The sequence below is a fragment of the Carcharodon carcharias genome, chromosome 2 (genome assembly GCF_017639515.1).
Source record: "Carcharodon carcharias isolate sCarCar2 chromosome 2, sCarCar2.pri, whole genome shotgun sequence".
Lineage (NCBI taxonomy): Eukaryota > Metazoa > Chordata > Chondrichthyes > Lamniformes > Lamnidae > Carcharodon > Carcharodon carcharias.
In genome coordinates this window covers 63575411-63603091 of record NC_054468.1, presented here as the reverse complement: position 1 = coordinate 63603091, position 27681 = coordinate 63575411, and the positions used below count along the sequence as shown (strand labels likewise).

The 27681-nt window shown below is 44.4% G+C and overlaps 1 protein-coding gene across 3 annotated transcripts in view; it reads right to left on the bottom strand.

Annotated features, from left to right (window-relative positions):
* Positions 1–27681, bottom strand: part of si:dkeyp-97b10.3 (NACHT, LRR and PYD domains-containing protein 1a) — an 82288-nt gene that overhangs the window by 26735 nt on the left and 27872 nt on the right. For all 3 annotated transcript variants that reach the window (XM_041209221.1, XM_041209231.1, XM_041209239.1), the window contains exons 2-9: positions 14996–15027; positions 7821–7856; positions 6298–6342; positions 5852–5878; positions 5595–5642; positions 4110–4151; positions 1495–1542; positions 52–95 (exon numbers count right to left, since the gene is read on the bottom strand). In XM_041209221.1, coding sequence (XP_041065155.1) covers positions 52–95; positions 1495–1542; positions 4110–4151; positions 5595–5642; positions 5852–5878; positions 6298–6342; positions 7821–7856; positions 14996–15027 — 322 coding nt within the window. The remainder of the gene's footprint in view (positions 1–51; positions 96–1494; positions 1543–4109; positions 4152–5594; positions 5643–5851; positions 5879–6297; positions 6343–7820; positions 7857–14995; positions 15028–27681) is intronic.

The following is a 27681-nucleotide window of genomic DNA, read 5'->3' as shown; positions in this document are numbered from 1 at the left end:
TCACCTGAAATATATTTATAATAGAAATGATTTAAAAATAAAGTTTCTCACCATTTGACAGTTACAGTTAGGACATGATGGCTCGACATATAAGCCTATGAGAGAAAGATTCCTTTTTTTAAAAAAAATTGATGTGATAGGTTCCACCTCATCACAAACACACACACACACACACACACACACGGCAGAATCTTGTTGAGGTGTCGAGGGTCTTGCCTGCTGGCAGGAGAGCCCATGAGAGACCCACAGGGCCTCTTTTCGAGAAGGCCCACCAGACTGATCCCTGGTGTGGCAGGATTGTTGTATGAGGAGATGTTGGGTTGACTAGGCCTGTATTCACTGGAGTTTAGAAGAATGAGGGGGTATCTCATTGAAACGTATAAAATTCTGAAAGGGCTGGACACACTGGATGCAGGGATGATGTTTGCTCTGGTAGGAGATCTAAAGCAAGGGGCCACAGTCTAAGGATACGGGGTAGGCCATTTAGGACTGAGATAAGGAGAAATTTCTTCACTCAGAGGGTGGTCAACCTATGGAATTCTCCACCGCAGAAGGCTTGGAAGGCCAAGTCACTGAATATATTTAAGAAGGAAATAGATAGATTTCGGGACTCTAAAGACATCAAGGGGTATGGGGAGAGAGCGGGAGTATGGCGTTGAGTTAGAGGATCAGCTATGGTCATATTGAATGGTGCAGCTGACTCGAACCGGGGGGGGGGGGGGAGCGCAGTGGTGGGAAGGTCAACCGTGGGCCTTCCCACCCAGAAATTAATTCTGGTGGAGGTGGAAAGGTGGTAGGGTTCAGGTACCCACCACCCTGCCTAAGTAAATGCACTTCCTACCTCCAAGCTCGCCACTAGCAAGAGCACAAGATTCCATCCACACACAAAGATTTCTTTGAAAAAGACAATGAAAATGTTTCAAACTGTTGTCTGCATGCAGCAAAAGAAAACTATAAACTTGGTGTTTTTTAACCATTTAAAATATGAACACACCAATATCACGGTGCTCTAGATATTAAAGATACAAAGTGAAGCTTTCTAAAATCTAAATAGCATACTTAGTCAATATAGAAACAGAAATACCTGGAAAAACTCAGTAGGTCTGGCAGCATCAGCAGAGAAGAGCAAAGTTGACGTTTCGAGTCCTCATGGGTCCTCCCTCGAGGGTCATGAGGACTCGAAACATCAACTCTTTTCTTCTCCGCCGATGCTGCCAGACCTGCTGAGTTTTTCCAGGTATTTCTGTTTTTGTTTTGGATTTCCAGCATCCGCAGTTTTGTTTTTATACTTAGTCAATATGTTCTCTGTTTTAGCACATTGAATGATGTGAAAATAATCATATTCGTTGTAAATGTGACACATCCAAAAGATTACCTTACAATGTGACACTTCTGATCCCCACCAGCACCAATTAAAACGAGAAAGTTTTCTGATGAGAATTTAAAAACCTTCCTACACATCATCAATTTTTAATCAATCTGAAAATAAGTGACCTGAGTCTGGTGGATTTTTTGCTGTTGGTTCTTCAGTGCTGCAGTCTCCTGGAAAATAGATTGTAGCTTTTAGTAATATGTTTCCTTATATAAGAATGAAAATAGAATGTTTAACAGCATAAATTTCCACTTTGTCCTTCTTGACACGAGCAATTAATCCCAGGTTCAATAAATTGCAAAACTCTATTATCTCCATTGTATTCTAACATGATCTCAACAGCATGCCAGAGGGCACTTCCCAACTACACCCATAATACTTGGGTGATCATGTAAGAGATATTGTTGGTCCTTTAACAAAAGCCTTTCGATTGTGTGGCCCCTCAGCAAGCTGGGCCAACCCCCTTTTGCAACACTGCCATTTCCAGTTCTTTAAGTAACATCAATGCCTATTTATTGTGGTACTGTGAGTTTATACACAATGCAAAAGAAGTATTAGACAGTTCAAGTGTAGCATGGTCAATTGCTAACCTGCTTTGTCTCTGAGTGTGATGTTAATGTTTTTTCCTACAGTTCTTGCCCTGTGTGTGATTTCTAAACTCTAGCCTGATTCGTCTGGGGAAGAAGTAAGTGTGTTGGCTTCTGCAGTGTTTCAGTGGAAGTCATCTGGGATTCGGGTGACCCTTTACCTCCTTGTGCTGATTCCTGAGAAGGTCCTCTTGTGTATTGGATGTTTTATAGCAACAGCCTGAGCACTCCAGGTGGGCTTAGGACTCTTTGTTGATACTGTTGGAGTTACTATATGCTCTTTGATAAAGTACAGTAGATCATAGAATGATATAACACACAAAGAGGCCATTCAGTCCATCATGCCAGTGCTAGTTCTTTGGTAGAGCTATTGAATTAATCCCACTCCCCTGCTCTTTCCTCATAGCCTGCACTTTCTTTCCTTTAAAAGTATTTATTCAATTCTCTTCTGAATGCTGCCACTGAATCTGCTTCCACCACTTTCTCAGGCAGTGCATTCCAGATCACAACAACTCGCTGTGCAAAAAGGTTTCCTCATGTCGCCTCTGGTTCTTTTTCCAATCACCTTAAAATGTGTTACCATTCATGATTTTGAACATCTTCCTCAACCCTTACTTTATCAATAAACTGGATCAAGTTAGTCAAATGTAAATTGCCTTTAACAAATCCATGCTGACTTTCATTTTTTAGTCCATACTTTTACACATGCCAATTAATTTTGTCCCGGGTTATTGTTTAAAGTTTCCCCACCACCAGTGCTTGGCTGACTAGCTTGTAGTTGCCAGGTTTCTCCCTCTCCCCCTTTTTAAAGTGATGTGACATTTTCAGTCCTCCAGGCCTCTGGCACCATTTGTACTTCCATGGACAATTAAAAGATTATGGCCAGAGCTGCGCAATTTCCACCCTTACTTCCCTGAGTAACCTAGCATGTAATTTCACCGGATGACATTCCTGCTTTGAGAACAAACAACCTTTTAAATACAACCTCTTTACCTATTTTCATTCTATCTAATATTATTACTACCTTCTCCTTTATTGCTACATTGACAGCATCCTCTTCTCTAGCGAAGACAGATCTAAAGTGTCTGTCCTGTACCCAAAGCATTCCCTATTTTAAGACTCCCAATGTTCAAGTATCAGAAAAGCCTTCCTATATAACTGCAAGGGGTTATAGCAAGATGATGGACAGCATTTGGATAAACTCAAGTGACTCTTATGAATTCTCTTGCTCAGGCAGCAACCTGATTTCATACAAAAATGTTGTGAAGTTCAAATCCTTAGGCATTGCCTCCTGAAGTTCATTTTCCAAATCTTCTTAAGTGTGCGTAGCTCTGTGGTCAATAAAAGTAGTCTCCAGATATTGCAAGATTAATGAGCAAACACTGTATGTGCTTATTATGCACCTCATCCTGTGTCAGTAAATGAACATGCATCATAGAGTTAGGCTATGTTTTAAGAATTTTGTGTCTGAAAACCCTTCTTTCATCAAATCCACCGAGAAAAGCCCTGAAAGCAATTCCCTGAAGCTTGCAACTATGTGGCAGGAAAATAAATTAACAGTGCAACTTTAATGGATCTGTTCCTAACATGCAAGAACTTGTCATGCCTATCTAAAATGAGCAAACTAAACATGCTCCCTATGCAGTGCTGAAGCCAAGAAGATCCAAAAGTTTCCCATCGTCCAATGCTTAGAATTATGTGATGTAATCCAGCGTGTCACCAGCAGAAAACCAAGTCAGGAAAAGTTGCAGAACAAATAGAAAGTAAGTGAGTTTTGAGCAACTTGCGACTTCCCAGCCTCCTCATGTACAATTCTAAACCTCACTGTACTTACCCTAACATGAACATATCACACTCACGGGAGAGAAGAAAAAAGCTAAACTGGAGATGGATAAGGTTAGTTAGCTTACAGGTAGCTTACTATTTGCCAAACTATTTGGCTGTCAAATGCTTCTGTTATAAAATGTAAAGGTTGTGGGTAAATCCAAAAAGAAGTTCACAAGTAGCCACGTATTTCATAAAAGCTGTAATTTCATGCAACTTAAAATTTTATTTTAATTGATTTTAATGACAATGGGTTTTTACAGTTATGTACATTTCTCATATTGATCTTGTACGCTTCAATGCAGCTAAGTTAAATCTCCAATTACCTGGTGCTGGACTTTGCAAGTGGGGGCCATCTGCAGCTTGCTCTGTAGTTGAAACATTATTGGAAAGGCTGATTTCAGTAACATATTCAGTAAATTGAACAGCATAAGCTGCTACAACTCCAGTGTCCATTTAACATTTCATAGCATTCAAAATCAGCATGTAACTTGTTTAATTAATGCAAAAATTGTTCTCTAGAGAGGCAAAGTTGATTCTACCTTTTAAATGCTCCACTTCTTTATGACAGTTCTCATGTATTTGTGTTTATTAATATCTAATTTACTTCTGTTCTTCAAGCCTATTTTTTTATTATTTGTTCATGGGATATGACATTGCTGGCAAGCCCAGCATTTATCCCCCACTCCTAATTGTCAGAGGGCAGTTAAGAGTCAAGCACATTGCTGTGGAGTCACATCTCGGCCAGGCCTCGTCAAAACAGCAAATTTCCTTCCCTGATGGACATTAGTGAGCCAAATACACTTTTACAACAGTCCAGTCGTTTATAATCACCATTAAGGATGCTAGATTTTTATTCAAGATTTATTTAATTAAACAGTCAACAGTCAGAGAATAATCAGGTGAATTTATTTAAAAAAGTGAATGCAATGCCAACAGCAAGATTGGAGTTGAATTTCTGCAGCAATTCTACCATTTGTCTGCTATAACTTCAATGAAAGGCCCATGGACAACCCAAAGAAACAGCATGCACAGTGTTTACACATTTCTCTAGTTACAATGGATGATCAGGAGAACCCTTGTGAAGATTCAACCCTACTGTATTTTGCCCTGTTGGTGTATACTGAGATCACAATACAGAAAGGACAAAGGGGCTTAAGTATCTTACTAATAACATTTAAACAACCAACACAGCACACCTAACAAGACATTATAAAAATGAAAGACATGCATTTGTATAGTGTTTTATCACATCTCTCAGAAACGTCTGAATGTGCTTTAGCTGTAGATGTATGTGGCAGCCCTTTACTGCACAACAAAGAGCAATAGTAAAAGTATCCAATTAATCAGCATTTGATGGTGTGGTTTGTGGGAAGAGTTTCAGGAGAACATAGCCATGACCACAAGTAAAAATTTGGTTGTTGGGGGCGGGGGGATATCAGGGGCAGTTCTGGAATTTGAACTGGAGGCAAGACAAATTTATGCAAACCAAACTGTGGGGATGCATGTCACACATCCGTTCATTCTTCCAGTAGTTTTCCATGCAAAGAACATCCCACTCTTCTTCACCTAAGCCATGGGATGTTTAACGCCCATGTGAACTAACAGAATAGACAGATGAGGCCTAGGTTTAGCTATTGGGTAAATGTTGCGTACTATAATACTGCTATCAAAGTTGACAATATTAATTTAATGTGTATGCAATAATCATTTAGTGATTAATACTCAGGTACTTTGGTGGAAATGAAATAATTCTTGCCTTACAGAAGCACTGTAATAAATGTGGGGTATAATCTTTACATAGTTAATACCTGAATTATCATTTGGCTGGTCACCTCCAGCAGTTTTTTCACCAGCGTCTAAACAACAAAGATATCTCATGTTAATGCTTAACTTTTACAAGCAATAAAAAAATACACAGGATCTAACAAGGAAGTGTTCATTTAAAGAGTAGTGCTTTCATACACAATTAAATATTAGCAATGCTTATGGGAATTGTTGCAGTTTTGCCCATTGAAAAAAAATAATGTGCAAAATAATAGAGCAATGTAAATCATATATACATTACCTAATTCTGTCTCCGATGAGTCGGAACCTCCATGATTTTATTAAGTGACATTTTGAATGTTATGTAGAAATGAAATGAAAATTAACATTTCTATCATGGAACAGGATAATATTAACACAAAATACATGCTTAAATTAAAAACTGTAAAATTTCATGCACTACTTAAACTCTTTGTAGTACTAATAAAACTTAGTCAGTTAAAAAATTTCAGCAGTTTTTTGGAGAATGGTTGGCTGTTTTGCATGAGACTGTGTATGTTTTATTCTAGTCTCATAAAATAGGTGGCATAGTGTTAATTAGTAGCCATTCTATCTTAACATTACCTGATCTGATTTTTATGCTGAAATAAATGTACTTATTTTCTTCACAGTACCACTAAGTTGAATATTGAAAACAGTTGTTAAGTGTATGTAAGTACATGAAACAAAGGAAGAGTCTCAGCTTACCAGACTCACTCTTTTCTGATGCTGAAGAACCTTCATAATCAGAACCTTTCACATTAAAAAAAGGTAAATTAGAAAATATCCATGAAGCTCACAGGTCAAGGGTCCAAAATTCTGATTGAGCTGCTCTGCCGGTGCAAGTGCAGTGGAGTAGCCCCCACGTCAGCCAATGCCCCCTTCTCAAATTGTCAGACGCGGCTATATCCATAGTCAGGTCAGGTAGCCCATGCATGTAAAAGGATAGCAGTGGAAAGTCAATGGTGCCATGTTGCTCCAACAGTAGATCAGTTCCCCGGGAAGGTCCAAAAATGGGAAGGTCAAATACTTAAAGTGTACTCCTAAGATTGGGGTCTGGGATCAATTACCTTAGGTTTTAAGAGAAATTGGCCTTCTCTTGGGGTCTCAGCAGGACTTATACCCAAGGCCCTACCACCACACCCCACCCCCTAATATGCCTACTTGGCTTAAAGGTGTGGGTGCATGATTTGCCTTCTTCCCCAGAATTTGATCATGGTTCTGGTCTTGAGGTAGAGGTCTGTTCTTGTCAGGCAATCCATCCAATTTACACCCAGGGTCTAATTAGAGTTTTGGGCCCCAAGGTTTTAGCAGCTGATAAACATGTGGAAAAGCTTCAGGAAGTTGTGGTGGGTATTACAAGATGAGCAACTCACAGAGTTAGGATTGTCAGATATCAGATAAAGAAGTGAATAAAAAATAGAGACTAAAATTAAATCGCAACACATAAAATGAAAACATCTGTCAATGAAGCTTGCACCAGGGAGTGCAGACATTGGCTAGGATTTAATGTGGTTGAAGGGGGGTTGACCACCAGTTGGAAAACCTGCGTTGCCTTTCTTAGGGAGGCCTGACACTACTTAATTCCAATCAGGCACTTAACTGGGCAGTGCAGGCCTTCCATCTGATTAAGCCCCCAAAAAGGATAACAATCCTGCCCCAGAGTGCTGCTGGCAATTTGAGCAGCACTGGAAGCACCACCAGGAGCGGTGGCCACTGCTGGTACTACAGTGGGGCCTACAGGAAGGATCAGCGATGGATTTCTAGATAGAAGTGAGTGTGGGCAGGATGGGGTGGCAAGGAGGAGGTTGTTGGTGAGAGGGGAGGGGGATCAGAATCAATAGCAGGGACTGGCTCCCTGCTGGGGCATCCTTTCCCAGTCCAGTCCCTTAATCGGGCACAAATCGCCTGTGAATGAGGGCCCCCCACCGCCGCCAGCCCCTGCTCTAAGTGGCCACTTAACGACCTCAATTGGCCTCCAGGGGTGAAGACTGTCTGCATGCCTTCCTGCCCCGGACCTAATCGGAGGGAGGTGGGAAGGCAGTGGGATCTCCACCCCACACCCTCCTGGCCAATCACACGGCCAATACTACCACCTCCAAACTTGCCCTGGGGGGTGGGTGTGTGAGCATTAATTTCCACCCATTAAGTTTATTTCTGCGCTGTATGAGTGCCAAATTATGATGTTCAACTGATGGTAGCAAGAATGTGAAAAATGGAACATCACTGACCTGACTCAGAATTTTCAAAATTATCTGGATATTCTTCTGTACAATGGAAAGAAAAGAACAATGGTAATGGGAGACAGAGAAAGAACAATTACGAGGACAGACTATGACTGTCTCTCATATGTAAGATCCCCAGAACCATTACAATAAAACAGTCTACTAACCAACATAAGTAGGTTGTACATTCTCCTTGCTAGCCAAAACAATAGTCCGGTATAGTTATGCAGATAAATCTGCGCAACTGCTGTCCAAATCTCCTGCAAACCTCTGAACTGAAGTTACATCCCCTAATATAATGCAGCTTTCCACTAACACACACCCAAACTATTCTATCCTCCTTGCTTGCTGCCTTTTCTGCTCATTGTGCCTGCTGGAAACTAACATCACCAACCTTCTTCCTATCCTATAGCCTATCGTATCCCACAAATGATGCTGTGGACTCTGCCAATTAATCCCTCTATTTTCCCCTTCTAGAATGTCTGTTCACTCATGAAGAAGTCCCTTGTGAACTGTGACCTTGTGGATGATCCTGACTTTGACTGAAACGTGGCTGATGGGTGGTAACACCTTGCTCCTTCTTGACATCTCTCCAGCAGGTCAAACTTTCAATCACCTGACCTATTCAAACTGCTGATGTTAACATTGTTATCCTTATCAAACTATCACATCTCCATCTCTCCCCTCACTCCTCTGAGCACTCAGCTCACATCTCAAAATCCTCTTATCATACTACCACCCAAGTTTCAGAGATATCCTTCCTCCTGCCCTCTATAAACTTCTCCCTCCATATAATCACCTATTAATTTTCACAGTTATCCCCTGGATCTCACCATGTCTTTTGACCTCACTGGTTGTGTACACTCTTTTGTACTTGAGGCGATCTCTGACCACATCCTGATATCGCACAATTCAACTTCTTAGTCTGTCTTTCTTTGGAACAAATTTCTCCAAGTTACTCACAACTGCACTTTCTGAATCCCAACGTTGATTTGCTGTGATACTTCTGTAGCCGTTAATCTGCTCCGCCATTTCCTTACAGTTACATTTGATGCCCTAACCCTTGCAGAAGCTTTATTCCTTTTCACTCTAGTCGATCTGATATGATTCTCTTGTTCTCCATTACCAACCACCTCCTTTCATTGAGCTCTCCAGTCCCCTACACCCTCATTTCCAACAAAATGTGCAAGGAGCACATGGGCTTCATTGTTGGAAATGGTTTCATCAGCTCGTTAGGTCAGGAAAGGTGAGTTTCAAAATAAAAACAAAAAAACTGCGGATGCTGGAAATCCAAAACAAAACAGAATTACCTGGAAAAACTCAGCAGGTCTGGCAGCATCGGCGGAGAAGAAAAGAGTTGACGTTTCGAGTCCTCATGACCCTTCGACAGAACCACTTTCAGGTGGCATCCGTCACTCTCTGATTTCCCGAGCATTCTCCTGACAGCACTCCTCTGCCCGACACACCTAACTGATCCACACATTCTTTTCTCTTTAGGCACCTCCTCAAATTTCCATCTGAACAGCCAACACACAAACTTACCCTCATCCTATTGCCATCTTGTACCTACCCCTCAGAGTTTCTCTCCTCAAATCTTCTCAGTCCATCCTCAGCACACTTTTCACTTTTCACTTTAATCCCTGCTTTTTCTCACTGCGGGAGAAGAGAGTGCATAACTCCGGGGAGAGGCAGAGAACTGGGGTTGGGGGGTGGACATGGAGCCAATAACAGACCCCTGCTCCTCACCAAATCACAGTGGAGGAGAACATCTTAGAGAATAGCAGGCGGCATAGACATCAGGTGTCATCAATGAAGAGATGCCATTGGCCCACAGAACTGGTGATAATGTTAGATACAACAGTGCCACTTGGCACTTAATCATTGAATCAATGTCATCACTAATTGAAGTATCATGGTATGCACCATGTAGAGTATGTCAGTTAAGAGGAGGTGGTGGCATTGTGCTATTGTCACTGGACAGTAATCCAGGGAATGGGGACCTGGGTTCAAATCTCACCATGGCTAGGAAAAATCTGGAATTAAAAGTCAAATGATGACCATGAAACAACTGTCATAAGAACCCATTCTGGTCCCTTAGGGAAGGAAAACAGCTGGACCCCACCACAAAGCCATTGCCATAAAGCCTATCTGGTTCACTAATGTCCTTTGTTTAGGTAAGGGAATCTGCTGTCCTTAACTGGGCTGGACAGGCCTACAGGCGCTGAAATGCCTGACCAGCCACTTAGTTGCATCAAACCACTAGAAAGTCAATAAGGAATGAAACCAGACGAACTACCTGGCATCGACCAGAAATGACAGCTGCAACCCTGCAAAGTCCTCTTTACTAACATTTTGTGCCAAAAGTGAGAGAGCTATTTCACAGACTAGTCAAGCAAGAGTCATACTCATGGAACCATACTTTACGGATAAGGTCCCAGACACCACCATCAACATGTCCTGTCCCACCTGCAGGGGCTGTTCGCAGATGATTGCACAATGTTCGGCACCATTCACGACTCCTCAGATACTGAAGCAGTCCATGTCCAAATGCAGCAAGAACTGGATAATATCCAGGCTTGGGTTGACAAGTGGCAAGTAATATTCATGCCATACAAGTGCCAGGCAATGATCATCTCCAGCAAGAGAAAATCTAACCACCACCCCTTCACATTCAACGGCATTACCATTGCTGAATCTGCCACTATTAACATCCTGGGGGTTACCATTGACCAGAAGCTGAACTGCACTAGCCATATAAGTACTGTGGCTACAAGAGCAGGTCAGAGGCTAGGAAGCCTGTGGCGAGTAACTCACCTCCTGACTCCCCAAAGCTTGTCCACCATCTACAAGGCTTAAGTCAGGATTATAATGGAATACTCTCCAATTGCAGCTCCAACAACACTCAAGAAACTTGATACCATCCAGGACAATGCAGCGCACTTGATTCACACCACATCCACAAATGTTCACGCCTTCCATCACCAATGCACAGTGGCAGCAGTGTGTACCATCTACAGGAACTCACCAAGGCTTCTTAGACAGCACCTTCTAAACCCATGACTGCTACCATCTAGAAGGACAAGAGCAGCAGATAGATGGGAACACCACCACCTTCCTTCCGAGCCACCTGACTTGGAAATATATTGCCATTCCTTCACTGTCACTGGGTCAAAATCCTGGAACTCCCTCACTAACAGCACTGTGGGTGTACCTACACCATAGGAACTGCAGTGGTTCAAGAAGTCAGCTCACCACCACCTTCTCAAGGGCAATTGGGGATTGGCAATAAATCCTGGCCTAGCCAGCAATGCCCACATCCCATGAATGAATTTTTAAAAAAACAACTTATATCTTTGATCTGCCAAAGCTCCTTCAAGGGTGACAAAGGGGCTGATGAGGGAGGAGGCCACGGATTCCTCAAAGAAGAGCGAACAACCTGAGAATGTACCATCGTGTGACTCATGTGCACCCACCACAAGCACAAATACACATACGTTGAGGGGTACTGCAGTGGAGATAGCTAGGTTCTTACATGGTGATGCACACATCATGTGAGCAGGAGAAAGTACAGGAGATGGTGACAGCATTGGAGAGTTCCTGTCGGAGGGCTCTGCTTGGGCGAAGATGTTAAGTGCCGGAGGTCATCCACGGAAAGGGTTCTTCTGGAACAGCAGTGGGAAATATGTGTGCTTCTCTCAGCATTTCTGAGGCAGTGGGCGCTCTGAGAGAGAGACCGGAGAAGTCCTTCTGCAACAGGAGTGCCATGATATCGCAGGCATTATGCTAATGTTCACCTCCATGGAAGGAGTGACCACATGAATGGACAATCATGGGAGGGGAGATGGAGAAAGGGCATATGGCAGTGCGGACTCTTCCTGAGGCATTCGCATTTCCCACCCCTTGCCTGTCGCGCACCATCCCCCACACCCCTCGCCTCAGCTAGAGCACACATGGGATGGAATCTTCTGCAACTGGTGGGGGTCTTGGCAGCCAGCTGCAGAGCTGGCAAGAGCCCCATGTCACCTCATTTAGGGAAGGCTTGCCACATCCTGTTCCAATCATGCACATGACAGGCCAGTGGTAGGCCTTCCTTTAGGATCAAGGATCCTGGAGTTGGAGGTTCCGTCCACCAAGAGATACTGGCCAATCAGAGGATGGCAGCTCTGTGGAATGGCATCACCACCAGGAAGGCAGTGGCTGCAGCTGGTATGACACCCACCCGAGGTCTAGGATCGTCATTAGGCCCCAGATCCTTCGGGGGTGGAGGATGGCTCTCAACAGGCCCCAATCAGGTTCCCTTGATCAGGCACTGAGTGCCTTTGAATGAGGAGGCCCCTGCAACTCTCCCGCCCTCCCAACCCCACGCCAGAGACCCACCAGCAACCCTGCATAGGTTTACTTATCATGTTCCCCACATGGCGAGCCCCCACCTGCCATTGGGTTATAGCCAGTGGTGGTGGGATGAGGCTTTTGAGTGGGCATTCATTGCCTACTTAAGGGCAACAACTGGTGGGGCAGGAAAGTTATCCATGGCAATGGCCTTAATCCGGATGAATGCAGAAATGTGGGTGGATTTCTGATGGTACTGTGAGATCCCCTCATGAGCTTATGTTAGCTGCAGCATGTCTGCATTCCTCAGAGGTGGAAAGGATGCTAATCATTCAGCAACTTCCTCCTCATGCAGCTGCCCTCTTCTCTCAGCACTATGTTGTGAAGGAAACAGCAGCCAATAAGGATCTTCAAGAGATTCTTGATGGGTCAGACTAAATGGTGCCTCTAGATCTGTTGAGGCACCTGAAGCGCTTTGACCAATGCAATCATTTGTTCTATTATTGCCCTTGTGGTCATGTGGCTCCTGTTGTATCTTTCCTCTGGTTCACCAGTAGGGTTCCTTACAGGAATCATCAGCCAGGGCCTCAGAGAGTAGCCACTGTCTCCAAGGAGCCAGCTGCTGATCCTCTCTGAAGGTGTGAAAACCTGGGGGAGATGTGATTGCCACAGACTGAGTCACGGCAGCTCCCTGGTATCTAGCGCATACATCATAATCCGGTGGGCACAAACCATTGAAACATTGAGGGAGTGGAATCCCTTGCAATTGATGAATGCGCCTGGGTAATGTGGGGGAACCTTGATTGCCACACGTGTGCAGTCAGTGACTTCCTGCACCTGTGGGAATCTAGCCACCACAGTGAAGCCAATGGCCCTCTGTGGCTGACCGGCATTACACATTGCAAAGCGTACACAAGTAGCAATTTTGGAATGTATGGCATCAATGATTTGATAGATCCACTTACAGGCAACAGATCGTGAGATCCTGGAGATGTCACCAGCAGATCCCTGGAAAGACTTGGAGGTGAGGAAGTTAAGGACTGTCATCACTTTGACAGCCACTGCAATGTGTGTCCATCTGGCCCTTGCAGGTGTCAGCAATGACCTGCTGGGAAAGCCGGAAGTACCGTTGTTCAGTCATGTTGTGAAATCCCACCCTCTGTCTGTAAACCCTGTGCTGAGGATATCACCTCCTTCAAGCTGGAGCTCTGTGTTCAGCACCTCAGTTTGTATATCAGCAGGTAGCTGTGGAAAAGGCAGCTGCTTGTGGTGCTCCTGGTGCTGCTGCTGCAGTTGCTGGTGTGGTTACTCCTCTTGCTCTTCATCAGAGGTCAATGCCATAGCTGCATAAGTTGCTTCCATGCTGTAGTGAAGAAGGCTGACAGCGGAGAAAATCAGATCAAGGGGTACAAAGTTCAAGGTAGGTGAAATGACTTCCAAAAAGTTTGAAAAGCAGTGAAATCAGACTCTCAGAACAAATTGTGTAAGCACAGCCTTTCACTGAGACAGGCCACATTTCATTCTTTAAAGGCTGTCTATCCTGTCAGTTTCATTGATCTATGACTTTCCACTGTGCTCTCGCCTTGTTGATGTTGGTGAGTTCCACACAGCTTGGGAAACCCATGTGTTGGGTGTTAAAGTCAGAATGCTGGCTTAAGTTCTCAGTTAACTGCCTGTTTGAATGTTGTAATTGCCTACCCAACAGCTGGACAGTGGTTCCCTGCCTACCTGCAAAACCACTCGATTAAAGCTGGAAGTGGGCAAGATCCTGTCAGGATCCCATTCTGAAGCTGCTTTTTGAGGCTTTAACCTCTCCTTGCATTTGAATCCACCTTCCCCTGGCAATTAAAATTGTGCCCAGTCTGTTTAAATACATTTGTATCCTTGCACTTCCCCATCTCTGTAACCTCCTCCAATCCTAATACCTCCCAGAACACTTGGTTCCTCTGACTCCAGTGTCGTATGCATTTCCTCCCTACCCCACTCCCTTCACTTCACCATTGCCAGATGTGACTAAAGTGACCTAGCACCTATGCTCCAGAATTTCCATGCCAAACTCCTCCTCCTTTAAGACAAAGCTTTGGTCACTGATCAATAGTTCCTTCTTTGACTCAGCACCCATTTTTGGCAGATTATGTTTTTTTTTTCTCAGCTATAGGAACTATATGAATGCAAATTGTTGCTGCTGAAGTGCCTACTACTGGAATTTGATGTTCAGTTAAAAACGAAAAGCTAATCATCTTTCCAACTATAACAATGTGCACTCATACAACTCCTTCAATACAGAAAAGATATTGGCAGGTGCCCTCTTATTGATCGCAGCTATAAGAATTACTTGGGTTTGTCTATTTAGACCATTTCTCACAGGAAGTACTTCAGCAATGGTAAAGGGATAAACTGATTTAACCAAGTTCCATCTCTGTAGCGGAATATCAAATGTGCCCCAGATTCTGGATGACCTTTGAGCAATGCACAGGATGTGCAGATTTACATCGGTACACAGACTGGCCCAGAGTGCCAGTTCCCATTAATTTTACTACTACCACTCTGAGATACCTGCAAAATACTCCCAAAATCTATGCCACCATAGAAGCTTGGGAAAGAAGACCCAAAAGGATGGACTCTTTGTGATCAAAAATGCTGTCCAGGATGAGGATTTGCCTTAATAGGAACAAAGTACTGTGTCTCCTTTTAAGAGAACAACAGAGAGGTAATTTGCACAGGAAACACTGCCTATTTTCAATATTTCCATATTGACATACTTTGCATTCTTGCCAGGCTATATGCAAAACATACAATAGCTTCAAGTATAGACAAAAAAGTCAGAGATGTCAATGATACCATGGTATTACCTTTCAAGTCCTTTGGTGGAGTTCTCTCTTCACTGTAAGAAAATTAAAGACCAGTTATAGGTCAGTCATGGTTCTTGTGGCTAAAGTTTTACATCAGCATTTTTCCAGGGAGTGGAACAATTTAGCTTTCATAACTGAAGTAATGCTAAGAAGAAACTAAAACCACTGCAAATACAACACCTTTTATGACATTTGGGCTTTGCGCTATCACGGAACAAAAAGGTGAAAACTTTTAATCATCCAGCAGTACAGAATAAAAGTTTATGTTAAAATGCAAACTGACTGTAAGACCCTGATTTTAACTCCCCTACAGTCTACCACCTCCCCCATTAAAACCTGGGTCTCTGTGGTATCAACAACCAACAAAGATATTTGACATCCTGCAGGCATTCATTAAATTGCTGCTACATAGCTTATTTTTCTAACAAAACATTTATGTAACTAAAATATGACTAAATTTATTACTCAGTATAGCTGCATCCAGAATAAAGAAAGGAATTCACCACAACAAATTAGTGTTATTGCTGAAAAAAGGGACATGTTGCCGAAGCTTAATGTCTTGCACTCATCAGGACAACACAAGAACTCCAAATTTCAAATGATCACAACAATTTATACTACAAGAGAAAAAAGGGCTGATTGGTTGGCAAGTCAACTTTGATTGGCTGGGGCATTGCCATGGGGAGGACAATAAGGAACTATAGGCTCCCCAAGCTCCTGCATACTTCAAAAAAGGTTTGAATGTATTCCTTTTGTTTGCATAGAATAGGTGCCCACATATGTCACTTCTAGCAAGTGTAAATGAGCCACATTACAAGCTCAACTGATTGTCTTAAGTTGGTTGTTTGTGTAGCTATTAGTGCACTCAGGATTATTCAGGAAATGCTGCCCAATTGCATAATTTCATCTAACAGTAGAAGTACAGTCTGTACACTGCCTATTAGGAACAACTGAAAGAACATGCTGTTTGTTTCAGTCAGCCAATCACTGGGATGTATGGCCTACATACCTGCCATCGCAGCAGCACTGAAATTCATTCAGAACATTGCTCTATTGTGGGATAGGCAGAGTGTCTTTTTGGGCTGACGGCAGCATCCTATTAGTGGAAAATACCACTTGTGTAGCCACTGCATGGTAGTAGCATGCAGCAGCTTGCTTAACCTGTTGTTCAAATGTTTGAGATACTTTGCCTTCCAAGGTAATTTGAGGTTTTAAGATTTAAGATAATCAGTCAAACTCAAAATATGCCTCAGGTACAGTTGCTAAAAGCAACATATATTCCAATGCAGGGACCTGTTCTCTGCAAACAAAGGGTATTTGTTCAAGCCTTGTACCTCTTTTGAATTACCAGGAGCTTAGGGGGCCTATAGTTCCTGTTGCTTTCTCCAACTCACCAATCAGAGTAGACTTGCCAACAAATCAGCACCCTTTTCTCCTTAGTATAAATTGTTTTGATTGTTTGAAATTTGGCATTCTTGGGTTTGATGAGTGAAAGATGAAAAGCTTAATCAACATATCTCCCTTTTCAGCAGTATTCAATTTCTGTACTACTAAATTAGAGCTATGTATAATGGCATAAAAGGGAAAGTGACACACAGTGAAAATAACAGTTCCATCTTGAGGTGAGACTGGAGTCTGAAAACGCGAAACAGCAATTTCTTTCTATGAAGACAAAGAAAAAGCAAGCAGCCAATAATTATATTCACATCAAGAAATATAATGAGAAACAGAATTTGAATTTACTTTATTAAATGACTCAAGTCAGTCTGGAACTGACAAATACATGGCCAGAAAGGAGGGTATCATTCCTTGTCACAAGAAGAAGGGGATTCCATATCAGTAAAAGAAACACACACTGGAGAAGATGCACTGCTTGAAATGTACATTAGTTATTTGACAAAGAATACATTTAACAGGAGTAATTTGACATTAGCTAAGCAAGTGCTTTGCTAACAAGGGCCCAGAAATTTGGCTGTGTAGCACCAATTTTTCATAACTGATCTACTAAGCTCCCAATGTGGTTGGCAGGGAGTGTGTGCAGATTTCCAGCTAGAAGTTCCCTACCCACCATATTGCATACAGTGGATCCACTGGTTGCAAGAACTTACATAAGGAACATTTAAAGGACAGAATAATTTATTCAAAATTAGGGTGCTGTATGTCTTATAAGACTTGTTTGTGGTTGCCACAGCAAATATTCATCAGGTACTGAACTGATAGCACAACGTGGCTCTAACAGGCATGAATGCCCCCATACTCATCTATACCCCTCTCAGCTACCACTCTTACCATCTCCCCATTCACCACTCCATCTCCTTCAATCTCCATTACCACCAACTCAATTGCCCATCCTTCCTGGACCGCTCAATGACCTGTCTTCACTTACCTGCAGTGTCTCAGTAGCTCAACCTTCAATTATGATTTGCCAGTAATTTTGCTGGCTCCATGGAAATGAAGTCCAACACAATTTTGGGGGAGGTTGGGCATGACCATTCAGGTGCAGGAATTGTAGCCTGCATCTCCTGCTTCCAAAAATGCAACGCACAAATTTCTAGGCCAAGGTTTGTAGATTTAAATATAAAACCATTAGCAAATCGAGCATTACACAACACATTGTAGTTACAGCTCTGAAGATTTGACTTCAGATATCCCTGGACATCTTATACTTAATCTGATATAAGGGTATAAAATAGAATAACCCAAAAACTTTACCTAACTTGCCCAAAAACAAAATGCAGTGCAGTGTGCAAATGTGTTAGTGGCAGAGTGGGTGGGAGGTTAAGAGGGAGAGGGAAGCTCTCCGCTTCGCAACACTCTACTGAAGCACAAAAACCTCTTCAGTCCCAATCGTTTATATCTGCCCTTCTTTACAGTGGTTAAGGGTAGTGTCCGAGACCCAACCATCTTCAGCTGCTTCATCAATGACCTTCCCTCCATCATTAGGTCAGAAGTGGGGTTATTTGCTGATGATTGCACAATGTTCAGCACCACTCATGACTCCTCAAATACTGAAGCAGTCTATGTCCATAAGCAGCAAGACCTGGATGATATTCAGGCTTGGACTGATAAGTAGCAAGTAACATATGTGCCAAGCAAGTGTCAGGCAGTGACCATCTCCAACAAAAGAGAAGGTAACCATCACCCCTTGACATGGAATTACCAGCACTGAAGCCTCCACTAGCAACATCCTGGAAGTTACCATTGACCAGAAGCTTAACTGCACTAGCCATATAAATACTGTGGCTCCAAGGGCAGGTCAGAGGCTGGGAATTCTGGGGAGAGTAACTCACCTCTGACTCATCAAAGCCTGTCCACCATCAACAAGGCACAAGTCAGGATTGTAATAGATTACTCTCCACTTGCCTGGATGAGTGATTTTCAGCTACAAAATCACTTAAGAGGCTCGACACAATCCAGAAAAAAGCAGCCCGCTTGATTGGCACCTCATCCACAAACATTCATGCCCTTCACCAATGATGCATAGTTGCAGCAGTATGTACCATATAAAAGATGCACTACAGCAACTCACCAAGACTCCTTCAAAAGCACCTCCCAAACCTGCGATCTCCACCATCTAGAAGGACAAGAGCAGCAGATGTATGGGAACGCCACCACCTGCAGGTTCCCCTCCAAATCACACGTGATCCTGACTTCGAACTATATCACCGTTCCTTCACTGTCGCTGGGTCAAAATCCTGGACATCCTTCCTAACAGCACTGTGGATGTACCTACACCACATGGACTGCAGTGGTTCAAGAAGGCAACTCACCACCATCTTCTCAAGGACAATTAGGGATGGGCAATAAATGCTGCCCTAGCTAGCGACCTATTCAGCAGTCTTTAATCTCAGCCTAGCAAAAAAGATGATCCCGATGGCAAGGTGCTGGATTTAGGTAATAGTGAAATTATTTTGGAGATAATTGGCATGGCAAGTCACAAATTTGATGCCAACTCACTTCTAATGAAGTTAATCAATTAGCTTCCATTGCCTCTCAATCCTTGATAATGCCAACATAGAGATTAGTTTTGAACTCAGATATCACTTCATCCTCACACAGTTAGCGCTGCTGCAAGCCTCACTCCCACATTTCACAGTTTGCACACACAGCCAGCTATTCGACAATGACAGGCATATCACCCAAACACATTGCACCACTGACACATTTCCCATCTCTTGCCGCCAAGGTGGTCTATAATTGCAGGCAGCAGCGCTGAATTGGCAGAAGTTGGGAATGGTTGCATACCCTCACCCTAATGGAAGAGATGGCATTGGCAATCATTGCAGTGGCCACGACTGAGGCCATGGCCAACAATGGAGCTGGAAACATAAGAGGATGTTCCTACCTAATCCTCCATCTTCCATCCCACTTTTTTTTCCATCCTTTTCCCACAATCTCTCCTGAGTTACAAGGTGCAGATTGTGTAAGCAAGTATCTCTTGCTTTCTTCTCTATCTCTCACCCCAAACTTACCCTTGTGCCTTTATCCTTTCAGATATCCAAGAATTGCCAGTGATGTGAGAGTGTGAATTGCAAAAGGAGTAGGGCATGATCAATTAGATTCGATCTCACATCCACCACCAACGTAGACACTGCATGTACTTTAGATAGTAGAATAGAGGCATGATCTACATGTGGTGAGTCACTGGGCAGGAGTGGCCCGCAAGCCACGGCAGGGGGAAAGGATTGTGCGGCTGCCAGCTCAGCAGAGGGTGAGGGTGAGGGTGAGGTTCCACACAAGTTCAGCTGCAGAGGACTCAGGGCTTCAACGGTGCAGCCATTGAAAAAGGCTGACGTGGACGTGCACAGCTATGCTTGTTAATTGCAGACCTGCCAGAAAACCTGACGTCACAGTCAAGGAGTATGGACGAGTCCAGCTCCAATTTGGTGCAGGACTTTGTGCAGAGCTAGGAAACTATCCTTTCCAGTGTGGAAGACCTGGCCAACTCCCTGAGAACACTTGCAGATCCAACCATGATATGCCATCTGATGGTCGATGTCTCAGCTTCCATTGCAACACAAGCAGAAGTCACCCAATGTCTGAGTGCTGCTGTGAGAGCTCAGATTGAATTCATGATACCTCAGCTTGATGCCATGCAAGCTCACTGCTGCCATTATGACTGTGGATATCAACTCACAGTGGGGTTTCAGGGTCTCACAGCAGCTCAGCAATTATAATCCATCAGAACAGTAGGGTGGCTGAGCCAGTGCCCCAGGGGATTAGCTATGGCTCCATGGGGCACAAACCTGCTATTCTCTCTCAGCATTCATCCTCCCATCACTGTCATACCGCAGACTGAGGGGGATGGCAACTATAGCACCCATGACTGGGAACAAGTAGTTTATCCAGAATCCTTGCAGTCACAACCAAGGGCTTTTGCATTTACAGTACCACTACCTTTTGACTTCAGGAACTTTAACTAACGTGCAAACCACCATGCACTTCTGCAAACTCAAACAGAGGCAGTAGAAATTAATCAGCAAATTAACTGAAAGTGGTTGATGACCTTTTTAAATAGCGCTACCTGGTTTGGGGCTGGATTCTTTCTGCTGCTGAGCATGCACTCATAGAGAATGGCAACTGAAATGGTGATGTTGAAAATGGTTGTGCTGGCATCAAATTAACATTATACATGGTTGATGTAATGATCAGCCTAATCTGCATACTTCCAGCTTATACTCCTAATAACTGCACTACTGGCTTCCCTGAAATGGCACTTGCTGTTGGCTATACCGAAAGTGTGTGCTCACATGGCACAAATGTTATTTTGATAGAAAAATGGTAATTACAGCGCCAAAACGAAATTAACTGTCAATTTGCAGTCAAGTTTTTTCCACCTGTTGGAGAGTCCAGTCAAGGAGATATAACCTTAAAATCTCAGCCAGGCCATTCAAGAGAAAAGTGTAGGGACACTTCTCCATTCAGAAGTGTGGAACAATCTCCCACCAATAGCAATAGAGGGTAGCTCAATTAATAATTTTAGATAGGAGATTGATAGATTTTTGTTAGTCCAGGGTATTAAGGTGTTAGACTTCACCTTATTAGCACATTTGTGCAATTAATAAAGCTTGCATTATCAAATTGTACTGTACATAGTTAGTAGTGCATAGCTGTACGTAGCTTAGTGATGAAAAGTTTTAACTTGTATGTATTAGTGGGATGATTCATGAATTTTGGGTTATGTTGTTGAGAAAGTCTTAGAGTTGGCATTCCTTTAAGTGCCAAATATTGTAGCTTCAAGAAAGAACACATGGAGTGAACTGCAGTTCTAGCTAGGACATGTTGCACATTTGGACTCCAGCAAGTCTAACTTAACGGTAAACAGAAGATAAAGCTACAAAGCTGATTGGATAGAAGAATGGTCTGAGGACAGGACCTCTGGTTAATTTTTTTTTTGTGGAGGACCTCTGGTTAAGTTGTTTCATAGTTTGCCATTGTGGGATTTGAACTCTTGATCTTGGGGTATATAAACCCAGTACCATAACCACTTGGCTATTTAGGCCAAGCAGGACCTCTGCTTAAGGGGTACAAATTAAGGTTAGATCATTGTGGGGAAGATATGAGCACTCTTTCCACTGGTCAAGAGTTGCAAATATTGGGTTGGAATTTGTTAGTTGAGTTGATTCAGGTGCACATACTTGAGCTAAATGTTGCAAAGCTACCTGCAAAAAGTTTATAAAAATAGGGTTGCATCACTGAGGTCTTTGCATTCACCAAGGGTGAGCATTTGTCACATGACACTTGCTGAAGGGGTAGGGGTATTTGTCAGGAGAGAGTTAGGAGTAGGGCACTTGCTAGGAAGTTAACATTTGTGTAGGACATTGCCAGTCCACAGGTATTTGTCACAGGGCTGAGAGGTTGCTGTAAGAACCCAGTATAAGGCTTAGTTAGTGACTAAAGTAATTATCACAGGTTGAGAGGACCCAGTATTAGGAATCAGTGAATCTAGCATTGACAGGGCTAAAGTAATTGATTTGAGAGAGAGAGGGAGAGATAGAAACAGAACATTCATTAGGCAACAATGAAGTATATAGCTTCAGCAGTTAAGGCAGACTGGGAAGTTGTAAAAGTGAGTTGAAAAAGGATTCAATGGAGTTGAAGTATTAAAGCTGCAAAAGGATTTGTATGTATGTTAGAGTTAAGTTGGCTAAGCTAAAATCACAAAGTGAAGGAAGGGGTCATCAACAGTGCAATCAAGTGGCACTTGCTTAGCAATAATCTGCTCACTGACACTAAGTTTGGGTTCCACCAAGGTCACTCAGCTCCTGACCTCATTACAGTCTTGGTTCAAACGTGGACAAAAGAGCTGAACTCCAGAGGTGAGGTGAGAGTGACTGCCCTTGACATCAAGGCAGCATTTGACCAAGTGTGGCATCAAGGAGCCCAAGCAAAACTGGAGTCAATGAAAATCAGGGGGAAACTCTCCACTGGTTGGAGTTATACCTAGCACAAAGGAAGATGTTTGTAGATGTTGGAGGTCAATCATCTCTGTTCCAGGACATCACTTCAGGAGTTCCTCAGGGTAGTGTCCTCAGCCCAACCATCTTCAGCTGCTTCATCATTGACCTTCTCTCCATTATAAGGTCAAAAGTGGGGATGTTCGCTTGTGATTGCCATATGTTCAGCACCATTTGTGACTCCTCAGATGCTGAAGCAGCCTTTGTCCAAATGCAGCAAGACCTGGACAATATCCAGGCTTGGGCACACAAGCGGCAAGTAACAGTCATGCCATGCAAGTACCACGCTGAATTCCTCCACTATCAACATCCTTGGGATTACCGCTGACCAGACACAACTGGACTAGTCTTAGATATACTGTGGCTACAAGGGCAGGTCAGAAGCTAGGAGTCCTGCAGTGAGTAACTCACCTCCTGACCGCCCAAAGCCTGTCCACCATCTACAAGTCACAATCAGGAGTGTGATGAAATACTCCCCACTTGCCTGGATGAATACAGCTTCAACAACACTCAAGAAGCTTGACACCATCCAGGACAAAGTAACCCACTTGATTGGCACCCCATCCACAACCATTCACTCCCTTCACCACCGATGAACAGTGGCAGTGTGTACCATCTACGAAGTGTACTGCAGGAACTCACCAAGGCTCCTCAGACACCACCTTCCAAACCCATGACTGATATCAAGAAGGACAAAGGCAGCAGACACATGGGAACACCACCAACTGCCAGTTCCTCTCCAAGCCACTCACCATTCTGGCTTGGAAATAGATCGCCGTTCCTTCACTGTCACTAGGTCAAAATCGTAGAACTTCCTCTCTAATAGCACTGCCGGTGTACCTACAACACCAAACAGCGGTTCAAGATGGCAGCTCGCCACCACCTTCTCAAGGGTGGCCCAGCCAGCAAAGCCCACATCTCATGAATGAATAAAAAAAACTGTCGTAAGTCAAGAGATCAGGGGTGGAATTTTACATCCTGTGGGCACATGCCCGACCTGATCAGGCATAAAATTGTGCGAGAAGGCATCGGCCAAGCATCCTGATGTCATCATGTGCTCACGGGAAATTTCGGTTGGCAGGCATGCGCAAAAGTCGCAAGTGCGCCTACCGACAATTAAATCCATTAACGGAGCAACTGACTCTGATTTTTCCTGGCCGGCCCACCTTACGGTTGGCGGATGGGTGAATCGGCCAGGCGGACTTTGCATTTTTCATGAAACCTCATCCAAGAGCGGGATGAGGTTTCTGTTATTAAATAAGATAAAAATAAAAGTATATGGACCAGCATTTTTGTCATCTATATGTTCAGGTACCTGATTATGATGCATGGACAATTTTTTTTCTGTGTTTTAAAACTTTATTAAAACACTTTTGGGTCTGCAGCTCCCTGAGACAGCTCTCTGCCTTCAGGGGGCTTTCTCTCAGTGCTCGTGCACGCCCGTGCTGGCATCATCGCCCATCCTCTTCCCGCCCCCACTCTGGCCGGGGGTTGATCGAGGTCGGTGATCCGTTTCCCAGATGATCCCAGGCTCTCCAATTGCATCCGTCCGCCAAGCTAAAAATTCAGACCCTGGTTCAAGGAACCAAGAAAAGAATATCCCCGAAGTCCCAGGATCCACAGGAAGAGACAGACCAACAGAAGCTGAACTTGTGAATCATGCCACACCTCAACTGATAAAAGGTTAAGTATCAATCTTCATTGTCCAATAAACCTTGTTCGTTTCCATTCTAAATTAATGATTGTCCTTTTTGCCAATAAGGTTATTCAAGAATTTTCTTACTCTGGAATTTATTATGGAGTCCAAATCCCTAGAAAGGGATATGGAGTCAAGGTGGATAATTGGAGCAATTATTGAATTGAATGGCAGAACAAGCATGAGAGGCTGAATGACCTACTCCTTTTCTATCTTCCTACGGCCTGAATTTCACGCTTGACGTGCGCCGAGTTGGCAGAAGCGGAGGCGGGTGCGGAATCCACTCCCAGCCGTGGTTGCATTGCAAACATGATTTCACGCTGGACGGCCAATTAAGGTCTGTCCAGTGTGAAACGCGTCTTCTGAATGGTAGGGAAGGGCTGTGTGGGGGTGAGGACCCATCGGGCGCCGAGTCCAAAGGCGATTTGGCGGGCGCCTTAAAACCAGCAAAGGCAGCTCCCTGAAGGCTGCCAGTGGAGAATCGAGTCAGTCTGGAGACTGGAACAATGACCTCAGCTGGAAACGTCAGGTGAGAGGGCAAGTCTGGTGGGTACTCTGTCCCCCCCTTCCCCCCCACCCCGTTTTTTTGGATGAATGACTTGTGTCCTCATAGAGGAGGTTGGTGTCAGGCGGGACAAGCTCGTACGCAGGGATGGCAGGAGGAGGCCACCACACCTGACCAAAAGGCCTGGAAGGAGGTGGCAGCCGGAGTCAATAGCCAAAACGTTGTGTAGCGCACATTGGCGCAGTGCCACAAAAGGTTCAATGGTCTGCTGCGCTCGGCAAGGGTGAGTACCGAGTTAGCATGAATCAGTATGGAGAAATGTTAAGAGCTGGCCTTTTCCTCTTGGTGCTCAGGGGTGTTAGTCCGAGTGCCAACTGTTAATGACACCAGAGCTGACCAAGGGGGTGAGCCCTGGCTGCTTGGACTGAGTGCCTTGCGGGGTCAAGGGCCATGACTTGAATGTGCCCTGCAAGGTGTTCCTCAGCTGGGGTTGGCCAGGCTGCAATGGCGCTGCAGGAAGCGAGTGGACGAATCAATGCTCCTTCGTCCTTTCAGGAGAAGAGGAGCCATAACACCATCAAGAGGTCAAGGACAGGCCGTGGACCTCCAAACTTCTTAATTTTGACGTGTTACAAGATGGATGTATTGGAGCTGGAGAGCCGCCACCCACCTCAGTGAGCCAGTCGTGGAGACGCAGGGGTCTCTGATGAAGGTAAGAGTGTAGTGCACAGTTGCGAGAGTGTCAATGTGAGTAAGCATTCTTGTGCATTCTTATCATTAATGGGAGCCTCAAACCTGGAGTCCCCATTGATCATTGAAAGACGATGGCACCATGGTGCAGATCTCCACTGTCTCACCAGGGTGTCTGGCATGCACAGTGACAGTGTGATTACTTAAATTAATGACATGTTGTTCTTCTTCCTTCGATTATCCAGCTTGCACTTGTATGCAGGATCCTGAAGAGCCACCCATGACGCCTGAGAATCAAAGGGCTTTAGATGCACCTGTGTCACACCCGCTCTCTGAACCAGGCACCAGTGCAGATGCCAGCACTTCAGTGGGCATTAGATCATCAGCTAGCATCTCGGTGCACAGTGGTAAGGGCACTTCACACTCGCCTGAGCAGCAGACGGAGGCAGAGAGTGTTCAGGATACCAACAGTGAGAGGATTGCTGGAGGCCAGGACCATGCTGAACCGAAGGAGTCATCCATAAGGTGGCAGATGCTGGATGTCCAGCGGGATATACAGGAGGATCTGGTGGAGATCCATGAGAGTTCATGCAGAGCATCATGAGCATTGTGTTGACCCTCATCGCTGAGCACACTGCCTCCTCCATTGAGAGAGTGGTCACTCTCATAGAGAGGCAACTCCAGGGACAGAATCGGGGGTTTGTGGGGTTGCGCTCAGACCTGCAAGCTCTCACACAGGCAATTACCTCAGATGGTCAGTGCCAATATGGGAGATGGATGAGGCACCCGATATCCCAGCTAGGTGCCCGTCCATCAATGGTGAACAGGGAGGTCCAGAGCAACCTCACATTGGACCATGACTTGTTTGTCGCCTCTGGGGGCTCCTCTCTGTGCGGTTTGGATGATGGCAGCAGCTCCTCCACCCCTCTGCAAGTGACTGTGGCATCTCATGAGGCTGCAATGACTGGGGAGATGCCAGTCGTGGCACTGGCCGCTCCCTCCCAGGTGGGGCCAGCACAGGCTCCAATGGCCAGAGGACAACTGCCAAGGTCATCACAGCCAACAGGGCAGTAGAGTCTGCAGGCTGACTCCAATGTTGGTGCCAGCAGCGGTGGATGTTGGGGGGGGAGCATTTCCAAACATATGTTTAAGGCACCATCAGCACAAGAGGGACTGTTCATGGGTGATCTTCTGTTCTGCCATGTTTTGTGAATATGTTTACTGATGTGGCCGTTAACACCATATATAGTTCTGTTCATTTGATGTGTCAATATGATATAAATTTTGCTTTTGTCTTAATGGCCTGAGTATAATTCACTTGTTTTGTAAGTGCAGGGCACGCCAGTATGTAATGCTGATCGTGAGTGGCTCTAAACTTTATTGCACAGGCACTGAGTGAAATTTGGGTTCAAATGAAAGGGTCATTTCAGACATCCAGGGAGGAGGTGGCAGCCCTGGCATAAGGAGGAAGCTGATCACAGGCAGCCTAGCTGAAGCAGCGTTGGATCAAGACATCCCTGGTGTCCCTGACTCCTAGAAGATTACAGAGGTCTGCCTCCGTGCCTTCAGCATTCTCCTCACCATGCTCCTCTTCTGATTCACCACTGGATTCATCCTCTGTGGCCTGTGGAGCTGCCTCAAGATCCTCTTCCTCCAATGGGTCCCCCCTTGCCAGAGCCAGATTGTGCAGAGCACAGCATGCAACCAAGATCAGTGACGCCTGCTCTGGGGGGTATTGGAGTGCTTCCCCTGAACAGTCCAGGCATTGGAAGCGCATCACTCAATCACCACCCTTGTGGAGGCATGATCCTATTATAACACTGCTCTGCCTCTGTTCTTGGATGGTGGAGAGGCGTCATAAGTCACCTTTTCACTGGATAGCTCTTGTCACCCAGCAGCCATCCATCCAGTCGAGGTGGAACACTGAATAGCCTTGGCATCTGTGAGTGTCAAAGGATGTAAGCGTCATGGGAGCTTGCACAAACTTACAGAATCTACAGAGATAAAAACAAAAAAACTGCGGATGCTGGAAATCCAAAACAAAAACAGAATTACCTGGAAAAACTCAGCAGGTCTAGCAGCATCGGCGGAGAAGAAAAGAGTTGACGTTTCGAGTCCTCATGACCCTTCGACAGAACTTGAGTTCGAGTCCAAGAAAGAGTTGAAATATAAGCTGGTTTAAGGTGTGTGTGTGGGGGGCAGAGAGATAGAGAGAGAGAGAGGTGGAGGGGGGGGTGTGGTTGTAGGGACAAACAAGCAGTGATAGAAGCAGATCATCAAAAGATGTCAACGACAATAGTACAATAGAACACATAGGTGTTAAAGTTAAAGTTGGTGA